Consider the following 27,743-nt stretch of genomic DNA (forward strand, 5'->3'; position numbering starts at 1 on the left):
CCCCCTGGCTCACTATCAATTGCTAACAGATTATTGCTTCAGGAAATAAGTTAGAAATCAAGGGCAATGCCAGATAAGCTCACTGAGACAGACAAGATGATAATCACTAAGTGAGGACCTTCTATCCACAGCAAAATATGTGTGCTAATTCGCCTGCATTAGTTTAAAACTACTCATACTAGCCTTTAGCTCTTCAGGTAGTCACTTCGCCAGCCAGCTGACCTTCCAAAATCATGAATGCCATAGTGAAGAATGACTAAAAGAAGAAGAAAATACAAGTTTTTACTCATATTTTTACCAGTTTGTTCTTTGCCATATTTATTTTTAGCCCAGACACTCTTGTGATATGATAAAGATAAATAAAACTGATTAAATGTTGCTGTTACTTCAAGATTCACTTTAATTACTGTTTTACACACACATAACAAGGTTACAGATACAGGCTCTTTATGATACTCACAAGCAGACACACACACACACAAACATGAATAAATAGTCAAGCCATAAAAATAAAACTGTTATGGTGGTGGTGGTGGTGGATGAACTCCCCACAGTCTCATAGTCTGAGGAGAGAAACTGCTGCTTGACAGCAGGGTGAACTGGCTGTGGCTTAGTTTTGTCATTCACTATCCTTCAGGGTCAGCTGATGGGTGCCGATGATGCTCTGGGCAGTTTTCACCGTTCACCCGCTCCCCCTCAGCTCCACTGATGTGGACGGGCGTGTGTGTCTTTGCCTCCTTTTTTCTGAAATCAACAGTCAGCTCCTTGCTTTCGCTGTCTGTGGAACTCATGCATGGGGACAATCACGTGATCCAGTTCATGGAGATTGATGAGTGTAAAAAGAACACGGAATATCACCAGACTTATCCAAGAAAAGTAGAAAAAAAAGCACTGTCTGTTGTAGCACCAGGTGATTGGTCACAGGTCTTCAAAGTCCCTTATGTGCAGTTCAAATATACGGCTGCAAATGTCCTGAGAACTATTTGGAGAAAGGTCATAAGCTCAGCTTCTTGGGAATTTGTCCTATGAAGTCAGCTTCTGTAATTTGGGCTAATGTCCACAGACCCTCAAATGGGTTGTCAGATGGAGGCAACACACACGGAGGTAATAATTAATTCTTCACAGCATGGAGACATTTCATTCTCCGTGCAAGACAAAATCATAGAACACAAACTCTATCATTCCAGTGACACAGGACTCATGGCAACCTTTTCTTCTTCTGTCGCTGGTGGGTTGTTGTTTCTTGATCTCCTGAGGTATAAAGGAAATAGTGATAAGATTATAAACAGCACATGGGAATTTCACCTTGGTTTTTAATGCAGAACTGCAAAACTAAACTTTGTGGTTTTTGAAAAATGATTTAGCCTTAACATGATTTTTCTAGCTTACCTTCTATAACATATGTATCTGAGTCCAATTAAAGCGCAGACGATCAGCAATGAAAAGCAAATGATCACCGCTGGAATTGTTGGGCCAAGTCCTGCGAGAGAAACACTCAACATAAAACTGTTCCCCATGTGTGCTGATGATTTACAGCATCTGTTTCTCCACAGAGAACAAGCGGTATAACGTAGTGATCCCAGTCCTTCCATGTGAATCTCTTTAGCGCTTAGCAAACAAAACATCAAAGTGCAGGAAGATGACAAAATGATTTAAAAAAACCCCAGTGGAACCGTTCCTCTAACATCAGCTTTAGAGGCACCATTCAGCTCCAGGGTGACGCTTTCATCATTCACTCATTTTCAGATCATTCGATTTCTGCTTGTAGGAGATTTGGTAAGATTTGGTAAGATTGGGTACAATGACAGTGTGGAAGCTTACTGGGGCTAGTGTGGACATCAGCTTTATGTGTCGTGTCATTGAAAGGCTCAGTGGTGGTGGTGGTGGTGGGGGTGGTTGAGGTTGAGGTTGAGGTTGAGGTTGATGTTGTCCAGGCTGTTGCTTTGGTCTCCTTGAAGTTTACTTTTTAAGAGGTGAAAGAAAGGATTAACAAGATGTTCCTGTAGGTCAGTTATTCAAAGACAATTTTTGCATTTGCAGATAAAAGCGATCTGAGTTGTAAAGGATAACTGGTCATCTGATATTCCCAGTGTCATCCAGGTTTTCTGTACTGTCTCAGCAACACACATTTTACAAATTCCTCAAAAAAGAGGAAGAGCTATGGTGGAACCAGCAGAGTAAATATAGAGGCATGCATAAATACATAAATGTTCCCAAGTTTTAAGACTTTGTGTCAGCTCCCAGGTCATTTAATAACCATTTATCAGTCTCCAAAGTCACAACAAAAAGTTCCACACGATGGATTCAGCATGGATTCAATCAAAGTTCTGATTCCTCCCAATGTACTAACCAAACACATTAACCAAACCTATACTGATCATAAAAGGTTAATTATAATTATCATATTAACTAAAGGGAAATACAAGGACTCTATTGAGTTAGAAAGGTAATATAACAAAGTTAAAAACTACATTCTACTACAAAACTACAAACTATTTCTAAATGGCTGAACCCTGCCTTTAAACCTTTTATGAAAAGTTTCATTTTCAGGTCAACCTTTACAGTTATGCACAGCATGCAAATACAAATCTTATAAAGGTTTTCATCTTACATGCTACAATATGTAAAAACATACACACGACAAGTTGTGCATGAATCTTATTTCTCAGACGTTTTATACATACAGGCCCAGGTGTAATTGGCTGGAAGTTGCCAATACAATCATCTGACCTGATACAGATCAGTCATTTGCAACAATACTATGGAGGGTAATTGGGAAAATCAGCATAGTATGTGTGATTTTAAGATCTTCACCTTGTGAGTGCTCTGACTGCACACCTGGTGAGGCTGACGTTGCACTGTTTGTTTCCGTGGCCTCTGACGCTGAGGTGCTTGCACTCTTGATCGTGTTTGGGATGCTGGAAGCTGCTTCCAAAAAAGAAAACCACAATTACTTCTACTGATACTGCTGAGAGCATGACTGTGTCTCCTACTGCTAATACTACTTCTACTACCCATACTACTGCTGTGCTACCACCCTATTTTAGTTAGTCTAGTTTCTTTTACCTTGAATAAAAAGCATGCTGAATAAAAAACAAAGCAAAACTCATACTGTGATCTGGACTGTCCAGGTGTACGGATGTCTTTTACTTGTGCATGGACATTTCACAAATGGCTGTGTGGCACAGACGTACTGTATGTAAGTGACAAAGTGACACAACACACCACATAATTAATACACATAACTAATAAAAGCTGAAAAAAAAAACATGCACGGTTAGGTGTTAGTTATAACTCCTGTAACACCTGAGTGAGATATGTGGCTCTGTAGCTGCTGAACGCTCCACTGTGTTCAGTACCTAGTTGCTAACAGGAAAACCAAAAGAATGGAGTAAAAATGTGCTAAAGTCCTCTGAGGAGAAGAGGTGAGGTGACATCTTGACTTTCGAAACAGCAGTGTAACATTAATAATGGCTGAATTCCATTAGGTTGTTATTACCAGACAAAGTAACCATCGATGTTAGTAGCTGCATGCATGCTTTTCCTGCTCAGACAAGTCAGACAAGGCGCTGGAATGGCAATGATACCAGCCTCACACTGACATGTAAGACTTTATTGAGATGGAAGTTGTTTTTTTTTTTTTTTTTGTTCTCTACTCACCATTTTAAACATGAGACAAATTAACTGTTACTCACTCTACATCTGAACAAAGTAAAAAAAAAATGTAGTACTCTGTTCACAATCTACCCTCACTAGCAGTAGCCCTACCACTTCTACTGCCGCTGGTGGTTCAACCACAACTAACAAAAGTGATCGAGACAGACACACGTAGTATTTTTTTTTAGTTTCACCATTAGTACCGATTGTTAGTATTGTTTTTCAAGTAAAATTCGAGCAAATTAAGAACTCACTAATCGTCGTGGAAGTGCTGATGTCTGGGGGAATATCAGTGGGACCCTCTGCAAAATCAGACCATCATTAATTATGAACGTGAAAAAAAAAACTTTCTTTTTTTGTTGTTTTTTTGTTCAGCTTCATGCAAGAAAAATCGAAATGAAGTTTATGCTGACATGCATGATGATGTTCACACACACACTGCAGGGTTGACTCTTCACACAATGAAACTACAGTACTCCTGTTCTTTTGCGATGACCAATGATAACTGCTATGACTAACATTATTTTCCCCGGCACACACACACACACAGACAGACTCACTTGCTACTGTTCTCTCCGGTGTTGGTGTTGTGGTTCTCTTTGGGTCAGCTGAAACAAAACAAATGAGAAGTTGGACTGTTTATTGCTCATCTGGGGCCAGAAAGTACGAATGAGAAACAAATAGAGTCATAAAGGGTAGGATTACAACAACTGCCTTGATTGATTTGATTCTGGATTCAGATTCAGTGAAATGATATCAAATCCCAAACCTATTTATGTATTCAGTCAGAGCAACATCTGGGACCATAGTCTGGCTCTGCTTAACAGGAGTGATTATACAAAATTCTGTTTCCATGATCTGGAATGCACTTTTTTTTTTTTTTTTTTGAATACAGACCAGTTTCACTGGTTTGGGTGGGACACTCAAAAATCTCAGCATACACTGACGACAATACTGCTCTGTCTCTTCGCAGTGTCTTGAAGGGTCCCTCTATTTATGAAATATGTTACTGGGTGGGAAGATGGTCTTGAGCCTAACAGTCCATCATATTATCTGAGGCCTATGGGTCAATCCACAGTAATCCAGTGATGACATATATACTTCACTCAAGAAGATTGGATTTTAGGAGTGTGCTTCTCAAATGTAAAGACAAATAAATTAAATAATTTTTACCTATACAGACGAGGGTGGGGGTGGACCACTTTGGACCACCGATCTTCTGTTGCGTGCATTTGATGAGGTTTGAGGTTCCCACTTTCCTCAAGTAACCGTCTAAACAGGTGTAGCGAAAACGGCTGTGAAGACAGTCCTGTGGTGGAGGTTCAGTGAGAGGCAGTGGAGAAATTTCTCGACATGGACAAGTGATATCACCTGGAAGAAAGAAAGGCATGTGGTAAGATCAATTAAATGGTTAAGCTTAGGTTTTTTTTTGTTTTCCTTGTGAGTTTGAAACAGCAAAGGTAAAAACCTGATAAAGTCCTGGTCAGAACTTTAGCTGAACAAAAAATTTACACACAGTTTTGGCTTTTTTGCTTTGCCATATGTGTTTTACTGGATATATTCGGATAAATGTGTAACTCATTAACACTGGCGAATCGAGTAGTTCTCACTTCAGACTTTTCAGCAAAACTCAAAACCATGCACCAGTTTCTCACAGCTACATGATTCTTACTGAGAAAAAGTTTCTAGGTCGAGGGTTCATACTGAAAATTCATGAACTGAATCTGCAAGTGAAGTACCTGTTTATGTAGTCTGAGTTATTTCCTGTCAAAATTTAAGATCTAACATTAGAGGAGTTGGACCCTCCTTAATTTCCTTGACCCCCTTCCTAGATACTTAGCCTTACTTCCTTCAAACCTGCGATTTTTTTACGTGTTTAGATTTATTTTCTTAATATGGTTTTCTTACTGTTCAGTTCTCCTTTTCTTATGCAAACGTGAGTTTCACATCATCATAACAATATAGGCAAAGTTATCACGTGAAACGTTTCATATTATATCAAGATAAATGTTTTTTTTTAACACCAAAAGTAGTTTGTTAAACAAGAAAAATGTTTGGTAATAAATGGGAAATTTGTATGTCGTAATAACGACATAAAAATTGGCAGCAATACGCTTCCGTATTAGTTATAAATAAATAAATAAAACCAGAGAAATATAAAAACTGAAAACATAAACGCAGAAAACAGTAAAAACAAAGCTTCCTTCTTTGTTGTTATTTTTCAGTGCCCTGCGTTGGACCAAATCACCGCAGCGAACACCCAGAGTGAAAACTAGATTTTTTAAAAGGAAGATCTGAACACGTTTCACTGCAGAGTGTGTTCACTTTGCACTTACCGCCGTTGGAGCAGCGGGCAGCTCCGAGCAGACAGACCATGATAACGCGGAGTGAGAGTGAACCGGGATCCATCTGACAGCTATGTGGAGACTTAAAACATGTTCACCAAGTAAACTCAGACCAGTGAAGACCACCTTCGCTGCGAGACATCCTTCTCCTGCTGCACCATTATCGCTCACTTTCACTTTCACCGACTTTAAAAATATCTGCAGTAGTGGGTGGATCACAATCGAAAACGCCCACAGAGGCCATATAGTTCTGCAATTAAACTACGCCCACACTGCATATCATTTATTTTCCTGATTCAGTCGAGCCATACATACATTTCCAATGGAAAAAAAACTGTCATTAAGAATCATTCATCATTTCTGTTTCTATAAATGCTTGAAAGTGTTGCACAGTGGTGACGATAAGACATCCGACCGCTAAGTGGCGCAAGAGCGGAAAGTGTTGGCAAACGTCGTTGACTGTCGCGCTTAGTTTTGTTGTTGTTCCGCTGCCTCTATCACACACAGCGAGGAGCGACATCAAATGTGCTGTTGAGCCTTTTTCTGTGACACTAACTTATGTTTAGTTAATGCCCGGGTATTTCTAACCCCGGTAGGTGGAAAACTAGCTAAACTGTTACGTTTTGTTTCTTAATAATTCGCTTAGGAGCAGATAGTTCATGCTAAATAGCTAGATTAGCATTGGCTAATGTTAGCTAAAGGTTATCCACTTATTAAAATACATTCCATGGCCTGCTTGGTATTTTGCTAGCCTACTTAGTAAAAAAAAACCGTTGCATTTAATGAATAAAATTACACAGTTTCAAAATGAACCTCACAAAGTCAGTAGTTTCAAAGTCAGTTTCCGCTCAGGTATTGCAGAACGATATGAAGCTCCCGAAGCCGGTTTAGGTCAAATGAAATAAAACCTGTGTCTGTGTGTAGGTAACAGGGCAGCAATGTCGCTTTATGATGACCTCGGCGTGGCAGCCAGTGACACCAAGACCGAAGGATGGTCCAAGAACTTCAAGCTGCTGCAGTCTCAGCTGAAGGTGAAGAAGGCAGCTCTAACCCAGGCTAAGGTAGGCACGCATTATCTAAGTATTAAAGTACTGAGTACGTGGATAGCAGTGAATGCTCTCTTATTGCATTCGCGCTTTACACTAAAACACTAAGAATGCTGGACAGCATCAAGAACACCCAACCCAAATGTGTACATATTCAGTGATTTTGTTTTTGTGTGTAGACCCAGCGGATGAAGCAGACCACTGTGTTGGCTCCTGTCATTGATCTGAAGAGGGGAGGCTCCAGTGATGAGAGACAGATCACAGACACTCCTCCACATGCTGCCGCTGGACTAAAGGTCAGTCTTAACCTGTGAACTTTGTCATTCGTCAGTTAAAGCACACACAGTGTGTGGAGTTGTGATGGAGCTGCGCAAAGACTTCACCTTTTCTCTGCTATATTTATCTAAATATCCACAATAGAATAACTTTCATATGACTAAATCATCCTGGGTGTGTTTATGCTTACTTCAGGATTCTGTGCCCAGTGGTTTCTCCTCTGGCGATGTACTAATCCCGTTGGCAGATGAGTATGACCCAATGTTCCCCAACGACTATGAGAAGGTGGTGAAGCGACACAGGGAAGAGCGACAGCGGCAGAGGGAGCAGGAACGGCAGAAGGAAATTGAGGAGAGAGAAAAGTACTGCCATGCTTGTTTAACTTGCTTAAACAGTGATAAAATGCAGCAGGGACAAAACATGAGAGTATATAATATAGGAGGCAACAGAAGCAAAGTTATGCAGCGTAAATACGGTAATCAATCTAACCATCCAGTGAAAGAAAGAAAGAAAATGAATCAGCATCTGTAACCCAGAAAACTTAGGATTTCGTTACTAGTCGTGTCATAGTAATTTGGAAGAAACCAAAGAAATACCTGGGCTCCTGTCTGAATCTGAAACTCGGCGTGTTGCAGGAAGAGGAAAGACAGACATGACGGTGGAGCTCCAAGCGGTTTCTCTCGTTTCCCAGCAGCAGAGGGAGACTCAGACGAGGAGGAGGAGTATGAGAAGGAGCGGAGGAAACGAAGTGAGTATTTCCCACAGCTTGGCTTGACAGTGAATGCAACTGCTATACATCATAGTCATGTTTCCACCACAACAAAATCTCAATTTCTCTTATCTTTTCTCTCTGTCTGTTTGACTGTTTCTCGCAGGTATGGGTGGAGCTGCCATTGCTCCTCCTTCATCACTTGTGGACAGAGATGGTAGGTCTGATGATCCGTCAGGTGAGACTGTATTTTGTCAGTTTTAAACATCAACAGAATGAATACACAGTCATAACAACCCAGACACATTTAAGGAAAAAGAAAGAAAATAAACAAACACCAGGAATCATTGGGGACATAAATTATGTCAGGCTTTGGTTAGATGGTGGAAAATTAATTATATATATTCCTGATACCTGAAAAGTTAAGCATTTTAGGCAAACTGACAACAATAAATATAAGACAACGAGACCTACTTGTCAATAGTAGGTGTTTTTTCTGTGTGTTCAGGCTCCTCCTCATACTCCTATGAAGATGAAGGTCGTCCGGCCAGAGGCTCAAAGGCTGCCATCCCTCCACCCATATATGAGGACACAGACCGGCCACGTTCTCCACCCGGACCAACCAGCTCCTTCTTGGCCAACATGGGGTGGGTAGGACACACACACACACACACAGAACTCATTGAATTTTCTTGAAATCTGAGAGGGTGAATTACAGCGTGTTACGCTTTTTAAATATATAACATGTTTTTCCCTGTTTATTCCCACAGAGGTACGGTGGCCCATAAGATCATGCAGAAGTACGGCTTCAAAGAAGGCCAGGGCCTGGGGAAGCACGAGCAGGGCCTCAGCACAGCGCTGTCTGTGGAGAAGACCAGCAAGAGAGGCGGAAAGATCATCATAGGTGACGCTGCAGAAAAACGTAAGTATTAACTGTGAACATTCTCCTGTCATCGTTACTGCTACACATGCCATACTGGGTCCATTTTTCAGTTTGCTTGCTGTCAAGTCTAGTTTACTTATCAAGAGCATGAAAGGTGACCTTAGCTTGTCATCTCCAGTGCATAAGTTTGTTTTTTTTTTGTTTTTTTTTCTCATTCTGTCTCACCTGTATTGGCGCTTAGTTGTGACAAATGCATTTGGTTTCCCTTTTGATCTTCATGTGTATTTTTGCTCTACGCTCGTCAGCGACCATTATAGTGTCATGTTAGAAGCACTTAGACAATTTATTGTGACCTTGTGTGCACATTTTTGTACCCTCTTCATTTTGTGTACTCGTGTGTGTGTGTGTGTGTGCGGGTGTTGGTGTTATGTGTGTTTGTGTGTATGACTGAGCAGCAGGGTCCAGCCTGTCAGGTGTTGCTGAGACTTCAGGCGGAGGCTCTGCAGGTTGGCCTCCACTCCATTTTTCTCTCTTTCATATGCAGAATGCTGTCCCACTGATCTTTTACTCTAGAAATGTGTGTATATGTGTGTTTGCATGTGTTTTATCCATGCATGTGTTTATCTGCTTGTCTTTTCTAATGCTGCAGTCTGCACTATTGTTGTAGTGTTGGTTTCATTTTTGGTTACTTTGAATGTGGTCTTTGTTTTACCACATGAAATGGGCTTTTAGCTGTAAGCTGTTGGTCTCTCTTATTTTCCTTCTCTAACAGCTCTGCTTCTAATTCAGACTCGCCTACATCTATCAAAAATTTAAAGTCTGCATTTTTTCCTTTTCTTTTAATTTCTCTTTTAAAAGAATAGTTCCACACTTATTCACATTCTGGGGGAGAACGAGATGAGAAGATTGATACCTCCCTTAAATCTGGCCGTTAAATAAAAGGCAGCAGCCTGTTTGCTTAGCTTAGCTTAAAGACTGGAAACAAATGAGAAACATGTTCATTTGGGAGTTTCAGAGATGGCCTGTAGGTGGGTTTCGTTCCCTTTAACGAAGCCGGGCTAGCTGTTTCCCCCGTTTCCAGTCTTTGTGCCAAGCCAAGCAAACAAGCTGCAGGCTGTAGCTTCAAATTAAATGAATATGAGAGTTTTCCCTAAAAAAGCGTATTTCTTAAATGTCAAACTTTCTTTATGAAAATTAGAATTCACACTTTTCTAATTTCTTTCTGTTGCCAGTGATATAATAACATGAGAAAGGCTGTTTATCAGCTGCACCAGCTGTTATCTCATAGCTGAAGTGTGTAAACACACGTAACTTGTAGATGAAATGGCCCAGTAAGATGCTTACCTTTGAAATGCAGACAGTAGACTTTTTCCTTTGCTTCTTTCTGAGAGCGGTGGTTGCTTTTGGCCACTAGATGTCATGGTTGAATGTCAGGATCATCATCGCTGCTTTATTTTCAGCAGAACTGTTGTTTGAGCCCGGCCCTGCAAACAGAACAGATTGAGGCTTTAGACAGGAGTGTAGTCGCTCTCATTATTATCATCAGTGTGCTCAATTTAGAGTGGAGGCCAGGACACCAGGTACCACCTTAATTACACCTTGTGTCCCCTGATTACCAGTCTGATGACTGCCAGTTTATCTATCTTAATGTGTGAGTTTAATCAGAGACCAGCTGAATATGTACAGTTTCAATATGTGTACACCTAAATATGTTAGTGTTCCTTTGAGCAAGGCATTTACCCCTCTACTGCTTAGTGGTTTTTTCAGGAATACTAACTAACAATCGAACAATTGCACTTGTGACTCATATAGAGCTGTATCTAAGCAGCATGTACAACACAATAATACAAACGTCCTTAAACTATGACGAAAACAGCGAGACGTGACAGCTGAAAGAGTAGATACCACGCTGGCTTAGCAAACACAGAACAGTGTTTTTCAACAGTATTTGAACAAAAGATGAGAGGAATTGTTTCATTTATCACCTGTACTGAATCAGGCTCTTGAACAATACTACATGATACAATTTGTTATTACGCAGCTTCAGTTGCTCCATCCAGCTCACCAGCAGCCTGTGAATTTTCTTTTGAGGAGAAAAAAAACAAAAGACGGTGACCCTTGTGTCTGTTTCCATCCAACTAGCGGACTCTGCTAAGAAGACAGAGGCGAACCCGCTCACAGAGATTCTCAAAAACCCAACCAAAGTGGTTCTGCTGAGGGTATGTCTGTGTGTGTTTACCCATATATTCCACCAAACAGATCACACGCTGCTCATTCAACAGTTTAACACAGAAAATAATGGTTAAAATATACAAGTCATTGTAAAGTGTGAACAAATCAGAAGTTAGAAAATGGAGACAAAAGAATTATGGAAATCACATTTGATTATCTTCCATAATGTCACTCACAGAAGCCTGATGTATGTGGGTCTGTCTTACAGAACATGGTGGGCCGAGGAGAGGTGGATGAAGACCTGGAGGGAGAGACGAAAGAAGAGTGCGAGAAATATGGCAAAGTGGTTAAATGTGTCATTTTTGAGGTGAGAGACTTGAGTCACTGGGCTCGACTTGATGAACTTCAAATAATCAGACAGGACAGTCACAAAAACACACTTTCCTTCTCAGATTGCAGATGTTCCAGATGATGAAGCCGTCAGGATATTTCTGGAGTTTGAGAGGGTGGAGTCAGCCATCAAAGGTCAGCGCTCTCTTGTTGTCTTGGTACACAACCCCAAAGACAGCCCCCAGTGAGGCTTCTCCAACTCGTTCGACCTTTTGTAAAGCCTGAACACATCAGAAGAAATAATTGACACGTCATATGACACTTAGGACTTGAAACTAAGATGGTAAAAATGCTTTAAAATGGATTAGATTTCACAAGAGCTTCAGGAAGGTATCAAAAAAGTATATTTATTGCATTCACCGAGTCATGTTTGAATTTCTAATGTCATCTGAATATGTGAGCTGTTGTTTCGTGGCGTGGAGATCAACTTCAGGTAATTGCGTCACTTCTTATCATTGTATAACTGCTCCAATAATGTGGGTGAAAGTGTGTCCCATTCTAAATGGGTCGGCCCAGATCAGAAACAAGGTGAGACTCGGCTCCCTGCGGCGTTACATAATGTGTGGCCCAGCAACCCAGCCATCTCCCTGCGGCATCAGCAGAACCGCTGTTATATCACAGCTCCGAGGAAAGCGGGACAGGTACTCAAAGAACGACACAGAGGGTCATAAGGAATTATACTGGTGTCGCACTATATGGTGTGTTTCTGTGGATGACACCGATGATGATGCTAAAAGGCTTTATTGCTCCCAGTTGCGTTGCATAATTTGCCATTGTGTGCCATTCCTCCATGTGGGAGGTCAGAGGTCAGGGGCACATAGAAATTCAGTATCTTGCTCAAAGATCAGCAGCAAAGCTTACAACATAATCTGAGTCTGGTCCCAGTTGAACCTGGTTTCTTTCTGTGGCTGAATCCACCGTCTTTATCAGGCCCCATGTTGAAATTTGTTTGTTTTCATTTTTAGTATTTCATGTAGCCACAGTGACTCACACTGTCTAATCGCTGCAACAAAACACACTTTGTTTTGTACATCCAGTGTTGGCACACACATGGATGAAGGCACTGCATGACAATGTGCTGACCGATGCACTCGTTAAGAGTCCTTCAAGGACAATGGATTGGACCCATTACTGGATTGGGACACATTTCATTGATAAGGTTAACACTACCAGAAAGGACACACTGAACAATGTGTTTCTCACTTGGTTACGTTGTTGCGTATAAGAACCTGCTCTTCAGGACAGTACTCACTGTCTGTGGCCTCTGTAGGCGTAAACAGGCAACAGTCCTGGAAAGCCACACTGATTTCATCTTTTTTTCTCAGAATGGCCCGAGTGTAAGAACCAGAGCCAAGTTTTTTTTCTTTCTGGGCCCATTATCACTCACACTTAGAGTAAACTGTCGCTGCATTGTGTTCCTGCTTCGCACAATAGTTTATTCCACACAAATCAAATGATTTCTTCTTACAAGAACAGTTGGGGACACGTTCTTGGAGGTTAGAGGGAAAAAATCCACCATGAAACAAGTGAACTGTTGAAACAATCCTGACTTTGTTTAGTTTGGCGTGTTTGGGTTTTATTTTTGGATAACTGATGTGCCATTACATCCACATATTTTCAGCCACTGTGCCCATGCTAATAGCAATGAAAGAGCTCCAAAGAACAGTGGAGATGAAGGTTTTGACTCAGCGTTTCTAAAGCGTACACAGCGGGAGCTTCTTTGTGGAGCTGCCACTTTGTTCGATTGTTCACAGAGACCAGCACAACACATCGATAAACTGCATGGATTCTGAGAATGTTTTCTGCAGTGATAGACAAACGCTATTCTTCTTAGGACCTAATCAAAAGGCATTCTGGGACACATTCTGGGAGGAGTATCTGAATGTTGATATTGTGGTTCTGTAATAATGCAGTACTAATCCTGTCATTGAAAGGTTTATCTATGTACTTGGGTACAGTCTGACCTCAACTGTCTCTCTCCTCCGCAGCCGTGGTGGATCTGAACGGACGTTACTTCGGCGGGCGAGTCGTCAAGGCCTGCTTCTACAATCTAGACAAGTTTCGGATTTTGGATCTGGGCGAACAGGTCTGATGTCTCCCTGGGAAGCTACACAAACAACAGCAGACACAATGAGCACACATCATCTCCCTAACTTGTACATAAACCTTCTTTTTTTTATATTTCCTGAGCAGCAGTAAAGTGTCTGACTGGAGCGATGATGAGTCCAACTTGTAGATTATTGCTTGTTTTGTTTTTTCCTGTGATGAAAATTACCTTTATGTTAAGGTGAAATAAAGGGTCTAAACTATGTTAAGTTCATCATTTTCTTTATGTTTTTTATGTTAAGTTTTTTTGAGTTGAACCTGTATTATTAGAGTCACTATCGCTAATTATTCTCTGAAATTCAATATCACAAATGTGTCTAGTCATATTGACTGGGCTGCACTTGTTTTTCAGCTTCAAAATGTGAAATATTTCATTTTGGTATAAACAGTTTCTGCCAAAATCATAAATTAAACTCCAAACTTTCGCACGTCCTGTTGTGGATCAGCGCACAATATCCAAGAAGCCCAGTTTCCAGCAGAATTTTGTCTGACATAACACAAGTTCCACAGTAACGTTAACACATCCCCAGGGCCCGATAGTCTTAACTTAGCCCTGATGGATTATGGGAAGGGGACTGGGACGGCGAGCGCAGCCCCAGCCTCATTCAGAACTTACGTAAGTGCGGTTAAAGGACCCTGGAGGTTCCAGTGAAGAATGTCAGGAGGCATCCCAGTGGAGAAGGTTTAATTCAGATCTGGGAAACAGGTTGGACAGAAAAAGAGAGATGAGATGAGAGCCATTTGAAAGGTTTCATACCTAAAGTTATATTGCAGGGCCGCAGGGGTCAAAGGTTGAGGGAAAAACAAGTGTCCGTGCTGGGTTTCAGCATCAGGTTTGTTTTGGCTACCTTCAAGCCAATAGCAGTGGTGTGTGTGTGTGTGTGTATAAATGTAGGAACCTGGTGTGAGGTTAATGGTGAGAGCGTGCTGTGAACGTGCACAGCAGAGCAGAGCGATGTGATTGGCTGTCAATGGCCTATAAAACCCTGACCTAAATACCAGTGGGTGTGACATGAGACGAGGTCGAGGGGTCATGATGCCTGTGGCTTAAAGTGGCTATGGTTCACCATGTGGGTTGGTAAGAGCAAGTATTGTATGTTGACCTGCATATGCTGTGTGCGGTTTCTTCTGAAGACCATGCCATGACCGTGCCAAAGACATCATGAAAGACTTCAGTGCGGCTTAAAATGAATGAACAAAATTATTAGGTTTGAGTGGACGTACAGTACTGATATCTCTCTGGTGACTGATCATAACACTTTTAAACCCATTCAGTGCATTTTAGTACAATATAATGGGACTCTATTCCATTACAGTCCTTCTAACAAGCAGCAGCAAAATGTACTTAAAGTCATATTTATGGCATTATTAAATACTATATATTAGGATACTGATTCATCAGTGTGTAGGCAACATTTTTCTGTTGTGCTGTTCTGCAAAGTACTTCATTTTTGGGACTTTTCTCTTATTGCTTATTGTTTTTTGGGGGGGAAGTATCAGTCTTTACCAGTTTGAATCTAAAACACTTATTTAAATGAGACCATATAAGTCAAAACTAAACATGGAGAAGCAGCTTCCACTTTTTATGCACCACATATCTGGGACAGGCTCTCAGAAAACTTGAGGTCAGCTTCAACTCTCAGTCTGTTTCAATCAGAGCTTAAGATATTTCTGTTTGCCACTGCATTTTATTTTTTTTAATGTAATGTCTTAACCTGACAAATGGCAAACAATGTAGCAATGAAAAAAGTATTCCCCTCTGTAACGTGGAGGAGTAGAGGTATATATTAGAATAAAATGGAAAAGTACCTCAAATTTGTGTTTAAGTGTAGTACTTGAGCGAATCTTCACAGTCCTTCCCTCGTTCCTGTTCTGACGAAGAAGAGAACTCACTGCTGGCACAACAGGGGCATCACAGGGACATGCGGTGATCCATGTAAAGAGGGTGTGCTTCTGTGCATAGAGAAAATATAGAAAACAACAGATCAACAATGCAACCAAAGACTTCTTAGAAAGTTAGATTCAGGTCATTTACAGGTTCAGTACAAAACAAACCCACGTTCCTCTGAAAAAAGTGGAACAAATAAGCAAGAAGTGTCTGAATCATCTTCCTAAATGGAGAAAATGTGCACTGACAGACTGAGGTGAGAAGCTGATCTGGATAATACAATACAATGTGCAACACGGACTTTGTAAAGTAAAAGTTACACACTGTATTGCTGCATTGTGTTGTCCAATGTAAGTGAGTACTGGGACCTTAAGAGAAGACAGTTTTCATTTGCATGCACTAAAAAAAAAGATCAGTAAGACGTTATATTAAAATTGTAAAAGCTTGAGTTGACACATCATCAGCTTCTTTAAAAATAATACCGTTACTGTGAGTTGACAGAAGGTGATAATCTTATCCTCTATAAAACCCAGAAACTGCATCTGTGTTCCTAAACTTTATCTTCCCAGTGTTTCACTATCAGAACAAACAAAAGACACAAACCCAGTTTAGTTTCACAACCACGGTTTCTCCACCTGAGCACTTTCCGACTGTGACACGTCTGAATCCTTCAGATGGAAAGGTCATAACGTCCAAGATTAAATTTCTTCTTACTTCAACTATATTTCATAGAGAAGCCATGGTACACAAGGAAGTTTGACACATACACATCACAATTATACTGCTGTTGTCTTTTGTTTCACAACTGCCCTTTGTTCAGATGGTTGACAGGAACGAGTGTGTCATTCTGATTAATAAACTCCTTTAAGTAAACAAGAATTATATTTTTGGGAAAGGGTTGGATAGAGTTCACAGTGTTTTCAAAGCACATCCAGACTGAAGGCAAGGAAGGAATTTCAGCCCACTGTAAAAGAACGACTATGGTTGCTTACACTGCAGCCATGATTCACCACATGTCCTGACACTGTCTTACATATGTAGTTCTGTTTGAAAGGAACAAACTGAACATTCAACTCAAAGCAAAGAAGTACAAAGGGGGGGGGGGGGGGGGGGGTCAGTAAAGTCAGTAATAAGGACCACAGATGCATTTTAAGTCACTTTAGAAAATAAGAAAAGGTTATATGAGAATTCTTTGACTGTCAGAAAGCTTTTAAGGTTTGATATATTGTTTCTGAAAACTAGTGCAAAGTAATAGTGTCTCCTCATCTGAGCCCTCCGTTTGCCCTCCTTTTGCAGTGCGGTACCATAAGGTTCAGACTGAAACTGTAAACCAGAGGAAACACAGTTAGCAGTTATATTTAGTCTCTGCACAGGTGCTATAAAAAGCTCACAGAATGAAGTTGGTTTAAATAAATGATCAAAAATAACATAAATAGTATAAATTAACCAGCTTGGATGTCAGGATCTTTATGATTCACACCTTTTAAATCCTTTTTGGGAAAAGTGGATTATCTCTGTGATTTTACAGGAGGTCATCAAGCCTCTCCAGGTCCCTCAGCTGTCAGTCAAACACCGGATTATCTTTAGTATCGAATGCTGAACTTATTTTAATTGAATTCATTATGGGAGTTTGGTTCTCCCTCAGTACACTTAAATTAGAACATTTTCTGGCCAATTTGGGCTTTTTCTAAAGAACAAATCAAGATATATATATAAAACATTGTGACTCAATGGGGCAGCCCAGTATGAGGAAGCAGGGTGAGGCTTCATGTCAGACTCTGACTTAAGAAACCGCTGCAGAGCTTATGTTGCAGCAGCAGGTGGACATGGAGAAAGACTTTACTGACCTGCAGAGGAGAAAATCACAGAAAATCAGAAATAAAGTGGCAAGAAACAACACAAGAAGAACTGTTAAAAAAATAAATAAATACAACACACTTAGTTATGGAAAAGCTGTATAAATTATGTACAATACTTACACAATACAGAGGCCATCAAATGACTGCAGGGCCAACTGCATAACAAACAACATATAAAACGATAAAAACAATAGATTATATCAGGTATAATCATCTCAAACATATAAATGTATTAAACACAACGAAGCGACGGATGTAAACAAGGACCATGGCCTCTGTTTAAGAACTACTGCACTAATAATAATAAACTACATGTAAAATTATCATCCTAATTTGACATAAAGAGGTTGCCACACGGGGGCGCTGTTGCTGCCTCTGTGTGTGTGTGTGTGTGTGTGTTCACTGAGTGAGGTACGTGTGGATTTGTGTGTGCGCCCTACTCAGCGCATGTAAATTTCGTCATCGCTGTCACGTTGCTTCCCGGCCGGGCGGAGTTAAATAGGGGATGTACGCCGCAGACCGGCAGATTATCCGGCTCGACGCGCTCTGTAGACGCTGTGAACAAACCGGTTAGTTGTACCTGAAGGGAAGAGGCTCCTGCTCAAACAGCCACCGGTCTCTTTTTCGTCTTTTCAACCCGGGATATAAGCGGCTCGCTTCTCGTGTACTGTGCGGCTCTTCAGTACCTAAGGAATGCCCAGAGAGCTGACCCAGAACAGGATCCAAAAGATCTGGGTTCCCACCAAAGATGACAAGACGGCGCCCCGGAGAGGTACCCGCTATATTCTAATAAGTTCTATGTGTGTTTTTAGTATGAATAAATATTAGTTTTTATATGTTCAGTCACAATTCTCAGCTAGCATCACGAGGTCACTCCTACTCCCGTTATACACCTACAGAGGAACCAATGAGTATTTCTATGGAACTAAACAGCGATCATAAATGGACATTGTTATTCATTCTCCATGGTTGTTTTGCCCTGGTGTATCTGAGTCTTCAGTGTATCTGTCCTACACCGGCATTTTAACTTACCAATTCACTGGGTAGTGGATTTAATCAGCAAGCTAGGCACGTCACCGTCCTCCAACTGTAGCAGGAGGAAGCTCTGGTCACCATGGTTACCAAAGTCCCCCCCCCCAACCTGTGTGTGAGAGAGAGAGACAGAGATGCTCTTGAAGCTGCACCGCTTTCTAATTGGTCAGTCGGCAGCGCGTGTGCATGGTACGACCCTGGTGCCGTTGTCTCGTTCCTGGCTTTGTACCAGGGAGGAGAGCGTTTAAGGAAGGATGTGAGCTAGGGGAAAAAAAGAATTTTAGGAGTTAGCAGCTTATAATGACTTTAATGTCACTGTGCAGGTTTCGTTACATATCTGCAAATTTTAACCAAGAAAACACAAATGACGCACTTGCGGCGTTTTTTTCTTAGCTCCATCCCTCTTCAGCTTGTTGCCTCAGATTTCGTCTCAAATTTGGGTGAATGTGTTTAATTGGGCTACATTTTAATGAGAAATATAAGAGCAACCATCTGAGAAATATGTAAGATGAAGAAAGGACGAAAGGATTTCTTTTTTATGACTGAAAAGATTTTAACTCACTTCATCCTCTGATGGAGGAAACAAGCTTTTAGCAAATTGTCCTTTGTCCCTTTTCCATAATGAGAAAAGAGTTTAAAAAAAGCACATGAGCTATGGCTGTTAAAAGTACAGAGGTAGGGTGTGGTGACATTTATACATCCATACAAAGTGAAATGGAGATGGATGAGAAGAGAACAAAGAGATTGGGGAATGACGAACCACATGTCCGAGCATCGCCTTAAGAGTTTGATCCGTTTTTCCACTGAAGCAACATGGCTCTTGTGTTATGGAAACAAGATTAGCTGTGCAGGGAGGAAGTGTAAATTAGAGCTCTTTAGTTATCAGGCGATGAGCGATCACCGCTTACAACTGCAGTGGTGGAGAGGGAAAAATAACCTGTACATCAGGCCCAAAACAGGAACTTTTGAAGCTGTAGAAATTTGACATGAGAGGTCAAAAACAGAGGCAAAGAAAACTCAAAGCAGATCTCCATAAGAGATCCTTTGCTTTTAATTATTCTGTGCCTCCAGTTTTTTTTTTTTTGTTTGTTTTTTTTTACAGCAGTTAGAATGGTGTACTCCTACAGTCAAACAATATATTTCACAGCTTCAGTGCCCAACAGAACATATTTTTCATGTAGAATCAACGCCCTGCATTCCTCCGACTTCTCACCCACTGTAACAGCAGCATGCAGTGACACATCGTATGATATGAACGCCTCCCATGGGGCTCCAGGGTGGGGTTACAGTATATTTGATCAAGGGAAAACAACTCATCCTGGCTCATGTAAGCGGGTTCATAGTATGCAGAAGTGGGTCAGACGCGCAGTGAAGTGGAAATAAAAGGCGAGTCTGGCCGATGCAGACAGACATGTGCTCGCTGGGAGTGTGTCAGCGCAGAGGGAAACAGAGATTATAGGTTAGCGGTTTTAATAAATAAATTTAGGCAGTTGTTATGGTGCAGGATCTCCAGCTGCTGGTGGAGTCGTTTCAGGTTGCAGTGCACAAGATGTTAATTCTGCCCTTGCTTCTTCACTGTGTTCAGAATTAAATGCCTTATTAATTAAGATGCTCTTTTGTTTTTGTAGTTTTGTAAACAGGCACAGTTGTCATGATATATTTCCCCCACCCATCCCTCTCTACAGCAGCTGGCGCACCCCACTTCGCCAACCCCCCCACTGTCATTGTGATGGTGGGTCTGCCGGCTCGAGGCAAGACGTACATGTCCAGGAAACTCACCCGCTACCTCAACTGGATCGGCATGCCCACCAAAGGTACAGAACACACACACATTTAAATTCTAGCACAGTTTGCTCAGTAGCTCATTGTTTACACAATCACACTTGCAGAGTGCTTTTCCTGGAAGCATCAGCTCATGTTTCTGTCACCAGGACATCATGTTCACACCTGTTTCTCCCTCTTCCTGTGTGTGTGTGTGTTGTAGTCTTCAACGTGGGAGAGTATCGCAGGGAGGCAGTCAAGAACTACAGCTCCTATGACTTCTTCAAGCCCGATAATGAGTGTGCCGTGAAAATCAGGCAGTAAGTTCGACATACATACACACACACACAGTTAGTGTATCAATATTTTTTTCACAATGAGAAAAAAATTTAATTTTCCCCCAACTTTGCTCTTCAGGCAGTGTGCCTTAGCAGCCTTGAGGGATGTCAAGTCCTATCTGAAGGATGAGGGAGGTCAAGTAGCGGTGAGTTTCCCATCATGCATTATGTTTTCTAAAGCTCTGTCCTCATGTTGGAACTTGATGAAACAAAACCGAACCAGTACTCCCATCGTCTTACAAGTCCTGTCCTGTCTCTTTTAGGTCTTCGATGCCACAAACACAACAAGAGAAAGGCGAGACATGATCCTCAAATTCGGCAGTGAGAATGGTTTCAAGGTAAGTGTTGCTAGGGCGACTTGAGGAGTCAAGGTATAACATTACTGCCGATACAGCGACTTTTAACAGCTTTCTCTTTTTCTGCCCAGATCTTTTTCATTGAGTCCGTGTGCGATGATCCCAGCGTCATTGCGTCAAACATCATGGTGAGTCACAAAAATGACATAACAGCACCACCTTTTGCTGTGTTGAACGACGTAAAATGTTCATAACTCTCTGGCATCAGGCGTGTTATTTGCCGTCTGACAGTCTTCCTCCCTGTGCAGGAAGTGAAAGTGTCATGTCCTGACTACCGGGACTGCAACAAGACAGACGCCATGCTGGACTTTCAGAGGAGAATTGAATGCTACAAAACCAGCTACCAACCTCTGGACCCTGATGAGCACGACAGGTAAATCACCAGCATTGATTTTTATCAGGACATCTGCAACGTTACATTCAAACTGTTATATTAACCACTCATCCTGTCCCGTTTGCTGCTTTCCTTCAGGGATCTCTCCTTCATCAAGGTGATTGATGTAGGTCGCCGGTTCCTCGTCAACCGGATCCAGGATCACATCCAGAGTAAGATCGTCTACTACCTGATGAACATCCACGTCCAGCCCCGAACCATCTACTTGTGTCGGCACGGAGAGAGCACTGACAACCTGGAGGGGCGGCTCGGCGGAGACTCCGGCCTCTCGCCACGGGGCAGACAGGTACGAACAACCACAGACAGGAGCGTGGGATAGATGATGAAAGCCCATGGTTTACAAGATGAAAAGATTTTAGACATCATCAAAGATAATCTTCAGGGGTTAAACACTGGTTCCCTCCCTGCTGTAGTTTTCAGCTGCCCTGGCTCGGTTTGTGGAGGAGCAGAAGCTGAAGGATCTGAAGGTTTGGACCAGCCAGCTGTGTCGCAGCATCCAGACCGCTGAGCACCTGGGAGTCCCGTACGAACAGTGGAAGGCTCTTAATGAGATCGATGCTGTGAGTGTCACTCTAACACACACACTATGAAAGCACACCACACAACTCTGTTTGTCGTTCACAAACTAAAATATATGTGTTCTTTACAGGGAATATGTGAGGAGATGACATACGATGAGGTGAAGGAGAAATTCCCAGAGGAGTTTGCTTTGAGAGATGAGGATAAATTCTACTACCGCTATCCTGCTGGAGAGGTACACATTTAACCCCACTTCATTTCTGTTTCATAAATTTCCAATCAAATTTACAAAGAATAATAAACAACTTCACCTTCCTGACTGCAGTCCTACCAGGACCTGGTCCAGCGGGTGGAGCCAGTCATCATGGAGCTGGAGAGGCAAGAGAACGTCCTGGTTATTTGCCACCAGGCCGTCATGCGCTGCCTTCTGGCCTACTTCCTGGATAAGAGCGCAGGTAGGGACTACAACTCCCAGAAGCCCGCTGGTTTAAACTCATCTAAAATGATGAGTTACAATGCTTTCAATCCGCCGCATCTTGATCCAAATCTTCCTGTGATTCATTGTTCCCAGATGAGATGTCCTACCTGAAGTGTCCCCTCCACACGGTACTGAAGCTCACACCGGTCGCCTATGGGTGCAAAGTGGAGTCTATCTATCTGAATGTGGAGGCAGTGAACACCCACAGAGACAGACCGGAGGTAATGACCGATGAAGTGATCCATGGGAAACTTCTTCTCGTCACTCACATCCTGTATAACTCTAATGGTTGGCAGAATACTCCAGTTTATTACAACAGGGATCTGAATATATCTCGGGCCACTATTATGTTCTTGGATAGCAATATGTCCGTACGCAGATTTTTTTTCCTGACTCTTAAGTCTCAAATGTGTAACATTTGTTGTCCTTGCAGGAGGTGAAGCGGGGTCCTGGCACCTTGATCAGGAGGAACAGTGTGACTCCCCTGACCAGCCCCGAGTCAAACATCAAGAAACCTCGCATCGATGACCTGGACGAGGCTCCCATCCAGGAGCTGCCTCCATCTGTTGCCTCGCTGGCGCTCTGCAGCCCCTCACACCTCCCTCTCACACTGGCAGGACAGGTGGGTTTATCCAAAACACACTTGACATCTTCAAGCTCTATAGGTTTAGAGTTACAAGCATTTATGCAAAATGAGTTTCTTGAGGCCAAGTTATTCAGTCTCAGGTCGCAAGAAGCTGATGTTTCGTGCCTAATAAAGGATGGAAAACCCTTATGAACAGCATTTAGGACACCATGACACAAACAGAATGAAAAATTTCCTCTATCTGTTTCCTCTCTGACAGTCTCTGCATGTATGTTCATTCACTTGTGTCCCGTCCTCTTTTCCTCTGCTGCCTTCTCCTCCTCCTCCTCTGCACCTTACAGCACTGGCTGGGCAAAGTTTGCCTGTAAGTACTCGCTCAGTTCAGTATCTCTGGCTGTCACGCTCTGTCTGTCACATCCGTCCACTCTCTTCCTGTTCCTGTACCTTTGTTAACATTGTGTTCAGTGTTGACAGTTGACATTTCTTTTCCTCCACTCCCATAATATTCAGCCGTGGTCTATTTGTGCCAAGATAAAATATGTTCTTACAGTGAGTCTGAACTTTTCCAGACTTGACTCATGGGAAATGATGCACTATGCTGAGGAGTTAACGGCTCTATTTCCTGGTAGTGAGGGAAAAGGGAAAATTTTTTTTTACTAAATTTGTTCACAGAACTCACTTCCAAGTTTACATTCCTGTGATTCCTGTCTGCTGTCGTCACCACACTCTGCTTGTTACTGTACTACGCTGATTCATGCTGACTGTCCTGTTCTTGTCCCCGTGTTCGGTGTATTTTTGGCCTGTCTTGTGCTGCTTAAAGACCAACTGTCCTCCAGTATCTGAAAGTGGTTTCACTCTTAGTCTTCCAAAGGTAAAAATGCACCGTAGTGGCTTTGCAGTTGCTTCAGATCACTTATATCTGCTGACTAGATGCTCTTGTTTTCCGCTATTGAAGCGTGTTAACAGAAACTAAACTGAAAGGATCAGTTTAATGATCATTTTGGAGAAGTTCTGGAAGAGCAGCAGTTCACTGCTTTCACAAATTTCCTCCAAAATGGCCACAGCTTCAACCAACGCTCACAGCCGTAGCCAACCAGATAGTGCTCAGGTAGGCGGTTAGATGAACACCCACAGTCACTAAACTTCATTGACTGCATGAGGGGAAGTAGCATGTCTGCACTAGTTCTGCTGTCACAGTGGAAAAGTGAGGATAGCCCTCCTTGGCATGTGAGGATCTTGTCAGCTTTATTCATCACTTCAGGATTAACTCAGTGGAGGCACACACACACACACACACACACAAAGTCAGCGACTCCAGCCTGTTCACACACACTCATGAACTCAGTGCTAGTTTTCATGCCCTCTAAAAATATCATAGAGGAAATCAGGGCCTGAGAAAGCACAGGTGATGTAACTTGTGGTTTAGGGATTACGCTACATGAGAGAGCATCATTTGGACAGAGGATATATGTGCAAGAGCACTGCCTTTTGTGTTGCTGCTGAACTCCTGGTAGCCACATGTGTTGTATTGCTTTGTGTTAGTCTCAGTGCAGAATACATCTCAAGTCTTAACACTGTTTGGGCATGTTTTTTTGTGTGTGTTTGCAGAACCTGAGGAGGAGCTCGTCTGGCCGCCATGATGTCCTGCAGCCCTGCCAATGAAACTGCACCGATGTGTCACGAGGCTCAAGAGCCCGGAAAGCGGATCTCTGAAAAAAGACAATAACAGAAAACAATGAGAAAAAGTCAAATTGAAATTATTTTTCAAAAAGCAACGTGTCTCAGTTTGTAAAACGCATCATTTTGTCAGTCAGGGACGTAAGTTAGTGAACCTTTTATTGTTCAAAAAGGACCACGGTCGGGGCGTCCTATAGCTCACTTGGTAGAGCAGGCACCCCATGGGCTGAGGCTACAGTCCTCCCTGCATGGACCATGGTTATTCAATTTCTGTCCTGTCAGTTGTTTATGTTCACAGAGATGTTAGTTCAAAGCAAAACTCTTAAGTTCTCCATTTCTTGTCATTGTCAGACATGTTCTTTCTCTCGGAGACGGATGACTCTGTGTTGTCTGGCAAACTTTTAGAAAGTCGTGTGTGTACTTTACTCAGACTGAAGGAGACGAACTGTGACTCGTTTTAACCGACCGTCATTCCTGTTACATCTCACAGCTCCGATGGCTCTCCGGGAAACCAGTTTCTTTTGGTTTATCACGTGGAGAGACCAAAGATCTAACCCTCACACCCAGATAAAACTCTCAGCTCATACTTTTGTTTTTTTTTCCAACCAGGTTCTCGTGGTTGTATTTAATTAAGAAGGATATAGTATTTAGTTTACACTGCAAACTCTTTGGCACTTCTTTGAAAGCACTGGCATTTTCCATGTACACGTGGCACAGCGCCACGATTTTATTGACTCCTTTGTATGCTGTCACGCTACAAAATAAGTCGTCATTTTGCACAGTGGGGATGAATTTTTACTCTTGTTTGGTTCACGTGTCACGGTGTGTATTTCACGGTAATGGAGGGCATTTTCGCCGTAGAGTGCCTGTAGTGCTTGTTTTGCAAGCCTGACGCTGCTTCTCTTGCTATTTCTCTGGACTGGATTTCTTGAGGAGAAGCGCCACATTTCACCTAATAACTTCTCATATCGTTTCAATGTTTTATTTTTCACAGTTTGCATATTTATTTTTCATCGTGTGTAGTTTAAATGCTACAGTACATGTCAATCATTCAACAAAGTTGTCTCCACCGGTGGGAAACTTTATTTTCCTTAATTTCGTTTTGCTGTTATTGTCTGCTACGCACAAACGTAAGCACCTTTTTGTTATAACAATGCGTGCTGTTAATAATATCCTTGTAAAAGTTAGTGTACATACAGTGTAACTGGAGATGTGTGGGAACTTGGTACTCTTTTCAAGACAAACGTGTGTGTGCATAACTGTTTTTGTACTAATGTGTTGGGATTGAATGGAAAGCAGGATATCTGCGGAGAAAGAAGCTGCTGCTTAACCTCTCTTGGTAAAACTGTAAACATGTTTGCTTGAGATACTTGAAATTTGTTTTTTGTAAAAACTTTTATTATATTCTTTATTTATTTTTATGTAGTTTTAAATGACTGCTTGGAGCGAGAGGCATGTTATTTTAATCTGAGGATTACGCATGGGAGAACAGTATGTTGTACAGTTGATTTTTGCAACTGCTGGACCAATAAATTCACTCCAGGAAAATAAGCAGTGTTTGTTGTTTGCTTATTGCCATTGGCCCAAGTCCAACATTACTATTCCATCTCCCTGTTTGTGTTTCCATTTATGGATGTAATCTGAGCGCACAGCATGTTCTGGGCACTCCTGCTTTCACTATCTCACCCATTCACAAGATCCATTAGTCACACACTGTGAGCTGCGTGTTGCTTATCAGGATAATCGTGACTGAGTGCATTCAGGATGTTGCTGTGAAATTACATCAGTGTGGATAATAAAACAGCTCTCTCTCTCCCCAACAAGACTGAGCACAAAATGAGGCTTTTGTGCTCTGAAGTGTAGCAGCGATAAATTCAAGTTCCAGGGTAGATAAAAAATCTTTCCTAGGTAGAGAGTGTTGAAAAATATTGACTGATGATTACTTCACGGTTATTTTAAAAAGAATTTCGAAACATCAAGTGCAAGAAAGTTAAGATGCCAACATGTTACAAAAGCAGATACTGTTAACACATCACAAAGTTCACATCTTAAAGAAGCCACGTTTTGGCAGTTCAGTTTACTGAGGTGTGTGACTGACCTGTAAAATTTCAAGTATCCTAATGACTTTGAAAATCCCCTGACTCTTCCTAAAGTGCTGCTATCGAGTTGACTTGTGGTCCTGGGGATTGTCATGATGTTTGGTACTTTCATATCCTCAGGATGAAACAACTTTGGCGATTCCCTAATTTCTCATCCAGCAAATAAGACTAAATTTGTCCATTACAGACATTCCCATCGGCCTCGGCTGTCAAGTGCTAGTCAGCCAATGTTAGCATGACCTGGGAAAACCTAAGATGGTAAACATGGTATAAAGTATAACATCAGCATGTTAAGCTTTTTGTTCAGAAGTGAAGTACAAGCTGTTGGCTGCATTTTACAAACCAAGTCACAGCAGACAGTTAAAATTAGCCTTGCTGTTGCCTTATTTTAAAGTTTTAAAGAAAATCCAGAGAGGCATTACAGGTCAGAGAGGGGAAACTTTGACAACATTTCAGTACCCATCTGCACCAGGTTTCACATGACTGCTAACCAACACTGCGTCAGTGCTGCCATGGTTAGAACTGGTGCTGACCTGCTGCCACGCAGCTGATTTGAATAATGAATATTCATTGACACCAGTCCTCTAAAGATGATTACTAATGACTGTCTTTACTTTCCTTTAGCTTCATCATCAGGTTAAAAGAAGAAAAGAGTTGTAGTAGTTTTTTGATGCTTTAATATTAATCCTTAATAATAATTAACATAAATTGGCCCTCAGATAAGACACATTTGCGGCTGTGGATAGTGCACGCAGTGGCATGTCATTTTTTTCCCCCTCTCACTCAGCTCACTCAGTCATTAACACACACTAACAACCATACAGTCTGTATTTGCCAGCTGACTGTGGTATTTTCCTCCTGTCTGAATCATGGGTAGACTGAGTGTCTTGGCTCAGTCTGCCCATCCTGTGGCCAGTTTGACTATGTGACTGCTGTCAGGTTCACCACTTACTGCTCCGCCTCACTGATACTCATCCAGTCACTCACTCACACATACCCACACACATACCCACACACACACACACACACACACACACACACACACACACACACACACACACACACACACACACACACACACACACACACACACACACACAGAAATACACACTTGCATATGTGACTCCTGACAGGTTTACCCTTTCCCAGTACTCACCATGTCACTGAAACTC

General features: G+C 41.9%; 3 protein-coding genes and 2 long non-coding RNA genes across 11 annotated transcripts; 2 read left to right on the top strand and 3 right to left on the bottom strand.

The window, feature by feature from the left end:
- Positions 1–376: 376 nt before the first annotated feature.
- il15ra (interleukin 15 receptor subunit alpha) lies at positions 377–6,267 on the bottom strand. 3 transcript variants are annotated; one of them, XM_041029817.1, is made up of 8 exons: positions 5,994–6,267; positions 4,831–5,028; positions 4,218–4,265; positions 3,912–3,959; positions 2,815–2,925; positions 1,822–1,962; positions 1,390–1,480; positions 377–1,251 (listed from the first exon to the last, which is right to left on the bottom strand). In XM_041029817.1, the coding sequence occupies exons 1-8, from the start codon at positions 6,064–6,066 to the stop codon at positions 1,179–1,181; spliced, it is 783 nt and encodes a 260-aa protein (XP_040885751.1). In that variant the 5' UTR covers positions 6,067–6,267; the 3' UTR covers positions 377–1,178. The 3 variants fall into 3 exon arrangements, with proteins under 3 accessions (XP_040885751.1, XP_040885752.1, XP_040885753.1); XM_041029818.1 differs by lacking the exon at positions 3,912–3,959; XM_041029819.1 differs by lacking the exon at positions 1,822–1,962.
- Positions 6,268–6,470: 203 nt separating this feature from the next.
- rbm17 (RNA binding motif protein 17) lies at positions 6,471–13,789 on the top strand. 2 transcript variants are annotated; one of them, XM_041029814.1, is made up of 13 exons: positions 6,471–6,594; positions 6,927–7,063; positions 7,228–7,344; positions 7,520–7,686; positions 7,960–8,072; positions 8,200–8,271; positions 8,542–8,680; positions 8,804–8,955; positions 9,372–9,422; positions 11,059–11,135; positions 11,357–11,455; positions 11,541–11,613; positions 13,467–13,789. In XM_041029814.1, exons 2-13 carry the CDS (start codon positions 6,941–6,943, stop codon positions 13,568–13,570), a joined length of 1,287 nt encoding a protein of 428 aa, XP_040885748.1. In that variant the 5' UTR covers positions 6,471–6,594; positions 6,927–6,940; the 3' UTR covers positions 13,571–13,789. The 2 variants fall into 2 exon arrangements, with proteins under 2 accessions (XP_040885748.1, XP_040885749.1); XM_041029815.1 differs by having other exon boundaries at positions 8,200–8,250.
- LOC121175938 lies at positions 10,102–13,578 on the bottom strand. The gene is made up of 3 exons (XR_005892833.1): positions 13,443–13,578; positions 11,325–11,699; positions 10,102–10,400 (listed from the first exon to the last, which is right to left on the bottom strand). It is a non-coding gene; the product is annotated as an uncharacterized LOC121175938 (long non-coding RNA).
- A 419-nt stretch (positions 13,790–14,208) lies between the features above and the next one.
- LOC121175939 lies at positions 14,209–18,459 on the bottom strand. Its single transcript, XR_005892834.1, has 4 exons — positions 18,364–18,459; positions 15,394–15,537; positions 14,688–14,765; positions 14,209–14,279 (listed from the first exon to the last, which is right to left on the bottom strand). It is a non-coding gene; the product is annotated as an uncharacterized LOC121175939 (long non-coding RNA).
- Positions 17,847–26,023, top strand: pfkfb3 (6-phosphofructo-2-kinase/fructose-2,6-biphosphatase 3). 4 transcript variants are annotated; one of them, XM_041029812.1, is made up of 15 exons: positions 17,847–18,103; positions 20,049–20,177; positions 20,348–20,444; positions 20,542–20,608; positions 20,726–20,800; positions 20,890–20,946; positions 21,067–21,191; positions 21,291–21,498; positions 21,626–21,772; positions 21,862–21,966; positions 22,057–22,186; positions 22,303–22,430; positions 22,643–22,831; positions 23,137–23,159; positions 23,616–23,895. In XM_041029812.1, the coding sequence occupies exons 1-15, from the start codon at positions 18,025–18,027 to the stop codon at positions 23,668–23,670; spliced, it is 1,614 nt and encodes a 537-aa protein (XP_040885746.1). In that variant the 5' UTR covers positions 17,847–18,024; the 3' UTR covers positions 23,671–23,895. The 4 variants fall into 4 exon arrangements, with proteins under 4 accessions (XP_040885746.1, XP_040885745.1, XP_040885743.1 ...); XM_041029811.1 differs by lacking the exon at positions 23,616–23,895 and adding an exon at positions 24,404–26,023 and having other exon boundaries at positions 17,848–18,103; XM_041029809.1 differs by lacking the exons at positions 23,137–23,159; positions 23,616–23,895 and adding an exon at positions 24,404–26,023 and having other exon boundaries at positions 17,848–18,103.
- The last annotated feature ends 1,720 nt before the right edge of the window (positions 26,024–27,743 follow it).

Source organism: Toxotes jaculatrix, chromosome 22, assembly GCF_017976425.1.
Source record: "Toxotes jaculatrix isolate fToxJac2 chromosome 22, fToxJac2.pri, whole genome shotgun sequence".
In the NCBI taxonomy this organism is placed as follows: Eukaryota; Metazoa; Chordata; class Actinopteri; family Toxotidae; genus Toxotes; species Toxotes jaculatrix.